Here is a 2,598-nt window from a genome sequence, read left to right as displayed (position 1 = left end):
ATTACATTGTATTCATGAATACATGTGAATACAGTGGCTGACAGCTGGACTGCCCTGTTTTTTAGCCAATTTTTGCTACTGTATTCATGAATACAGTAGCTCGAATACACCGAATACATTATCATAACAACTGAAAGGTAGCTACAGAAAGTAACTATGTATATGGTAGCTATATGAAGTTAATAGCCACTAAACAATAGTCATTTCTGAAAAATTCTCTTTATTTTTCTCCAAAGATATTCTGTTATAAAATAAATTTTGAACTCACTTCTTTCATAGTAAGTGAAGCCCATTGGTGAAGTGGTTTCAAATTTTAACGGGTCATGAGTTCCAAACTAAACAGCAACATAATGTGTATTACTACTCTTTTCCTATTTAGATACAATAATTCAGAGAAAGATCACTAAACATATTTATTTCTTTTCCTTAATTAGTTTGTGATTAGATTTTTATTACTGCCTTTTTAGTTAATTAGTTTATGTTGAGCCATTAGAATTTTATTCCATTTACCTTTTTTTCAATTTCCCATCAATTTGTGTTTACATATTATTCTTAGTGACTTAAATTGCTTTTTGCCAATTAATCTAGGTTTTAATTTAGTTACAAGGAAAGTATCACGATGTTAGTTACAGTTGAGTTTAGTTCAATTCTTGTTTGTGATACTTTAATTCTAAATATATTTATTAAATTAATGTTCTAATCCAGAGAGATTTTACTCTCCGGTATCTTCCGAGTTGCCACAATCAAGTTCATCCTCTCAAATTGCTCCTCGTGTAAGAATCTTGAGCCAATTAGAATAACAACCACACTTCTCTACAAAAATAAAGGCAAAGAATAGAGATTTGAATTTTTTAAGACTGATGCAAAAGAAAGAATATTCATCTGATACTATTATCCAAGTGAGCTTGATGAGATCAGAAAAGCATATATCCGAAAAAGTCCTTACTAACCCTGAAATCATTAATTTTCTCGAAGAGATTAGTTTTAATAATATATTTTAATTTTTAATATTAATAACAATTTATTTTGTCAAGTTTTTTGTACATTTGCTTTTTCACATGTTGAACCTGCTTGATGAAAATCTTGGCTCTGCCACAGCAGGTAGGCGCTTGAGTATAATATGTTTATGATTTACAACAACCAAAAGAAAAAATGCTAATGATCCACGTAAGCAATGATAATATCTCCATTGTCCATTAAAAATACCATATCCTAACCGACCATGCCCCACATACGACATAGACGTCTCAGATCTTTCGGCAAAACCAACAAACCAATCATATGCTTCCACGTACTAACCCTCATACCGTTATTTAACCACTATTTCATCCAACGAACCTCATTATATCCTATTTTATCCTATCCTCGGAAGTTAGAACTCTGTCCCCTCACTCTCTACTCTACCTCTCCATCAATCTTTTCTCCATTTTCTTGTTCTGAAGCTTTTTTGTCAGTAGTTCAGAATTCTAACTCAGTTCTCTACAAAGTACACCATTAGAGCTCTTGTTTTGATCGAGAATGACAGACAGATTCGTATAGTTTGAATCTTTGACTAAGTTCAACAACTCTAGTGTCACAATATATACTTTGCCCTATTTCCTTTTTGTTCATTTTTGCAGTAACCGTTGTACTGATCAAGAAGCCTAAGAAGACAACATAGCATAAGCAATTCGAATGGCAGATTCGGACAATGAATCAGGAGGGCAGAGAGAGAGCGAGAGTTCACTAAGAGAGCAAGACAGGTTCCTTCCAATAGCAAATGTGAGCAGAATCATGAAGAAAGCTCTACCAGCAAACGCGAAAATATCAAAGGACGCTAAAGAGATAGTTCAAGAATGTGTTTCTGAATTCATCAGTTTCATTACTGGGGAAGCATCAGATAAGTGCCAGCGTGAGAAGAGGAAGACTATCAACGGTGATGATTTGTTGTGGGCGATGACAACACTTGGTTTTGAAGAATACATTGAGCCACTTAAGATTTATCTGCAGAGGTTCAGGGACTTGGAAGGACAAAAGAGCACCATGGTTGGAATACAAGACAAAGAGAATGGTGGAACAGTGAATATGGGTAGTTATGTTGAGGACTATGGCATGATTATGATGGGTCAGCATCATCAAAGACACGTGTAAGGTACCGGAGTATACAATCAGACGGCTGGAAATGATGCAGGGTCTCGATTTCCTGATGTTGGGAGGCCAAGGTAGCGCTACAGGCTACAACTATTGAAGCCCGTGATCATACTTACTTTTGTTCTACAAATATGTGTGTACATTTTACAATTTGGTGTAAACATGGTAGCAAACAGATTATAAATGCCTACATCATAGTTTCTGTCAGTTGACTTGTAAGTAACCTGATTGTGTAACATTCCTCCTGTGTCAAACCTAAAAGCTCTTCATCAAATATGTATATAGGTTAAGTGTCCACTACATGTCTGGTAGATGAAATGATCTCCAATGTCTTTAAATATAAGGAAACAATCCACAATTTATCTCAAATGTGTTAGTTTGAGTTCACCAAAAGGTTGTATAACTAAAATAACATATTTGTATCATAACGCGTTAGTAATTTTTTACGTTACATATATTTGATTTTAA

General features: G+C 34.4%; 1 protein-coding gene across 1 annotated transcript; it reads left to right on the top strand.

The window, feature by feature from the left end:
* Positions 1–1,341: 1,341 nt before the first annotated feature.
* LOC104098029 (nuclear transcription factor Y subunit B-3-like) lies at positions 1,342–2,391 on the top strand. The gene has a single exon (XM_009604676.4). The coding sequence runs from the start codon at positions 1,675–1,677 to the stop codon at positions 2,128–2,130; it is 456 nt and encodes a 151-aa protein (XP_009602971.1). The 5' UTR covers positions 1,342–1,674; the 3' UTR covers positions 2,131–2,391.
* Positions 2,392–2,598: the final 207 nt, after the last annotated feature.

This window comes from Nicotiana tomentosiformis, chromosome 7 (assembly GCF_000390325.3).
Source record: "Nicotiana tomentosiformis chromosome 7, ASM39032v3, whole genome shotgun sequence".
NCBI classification, from domain to species: Eukaryota; Viridiplantae; Streptophyta; class Magnoliopsida; order Solanales; family Solanaceae; genus Nicotiana; species Nicotiana tomentosiformis.
This window is presented reverse-complemented; position numbering and strand designations above follow the sequence as displayed.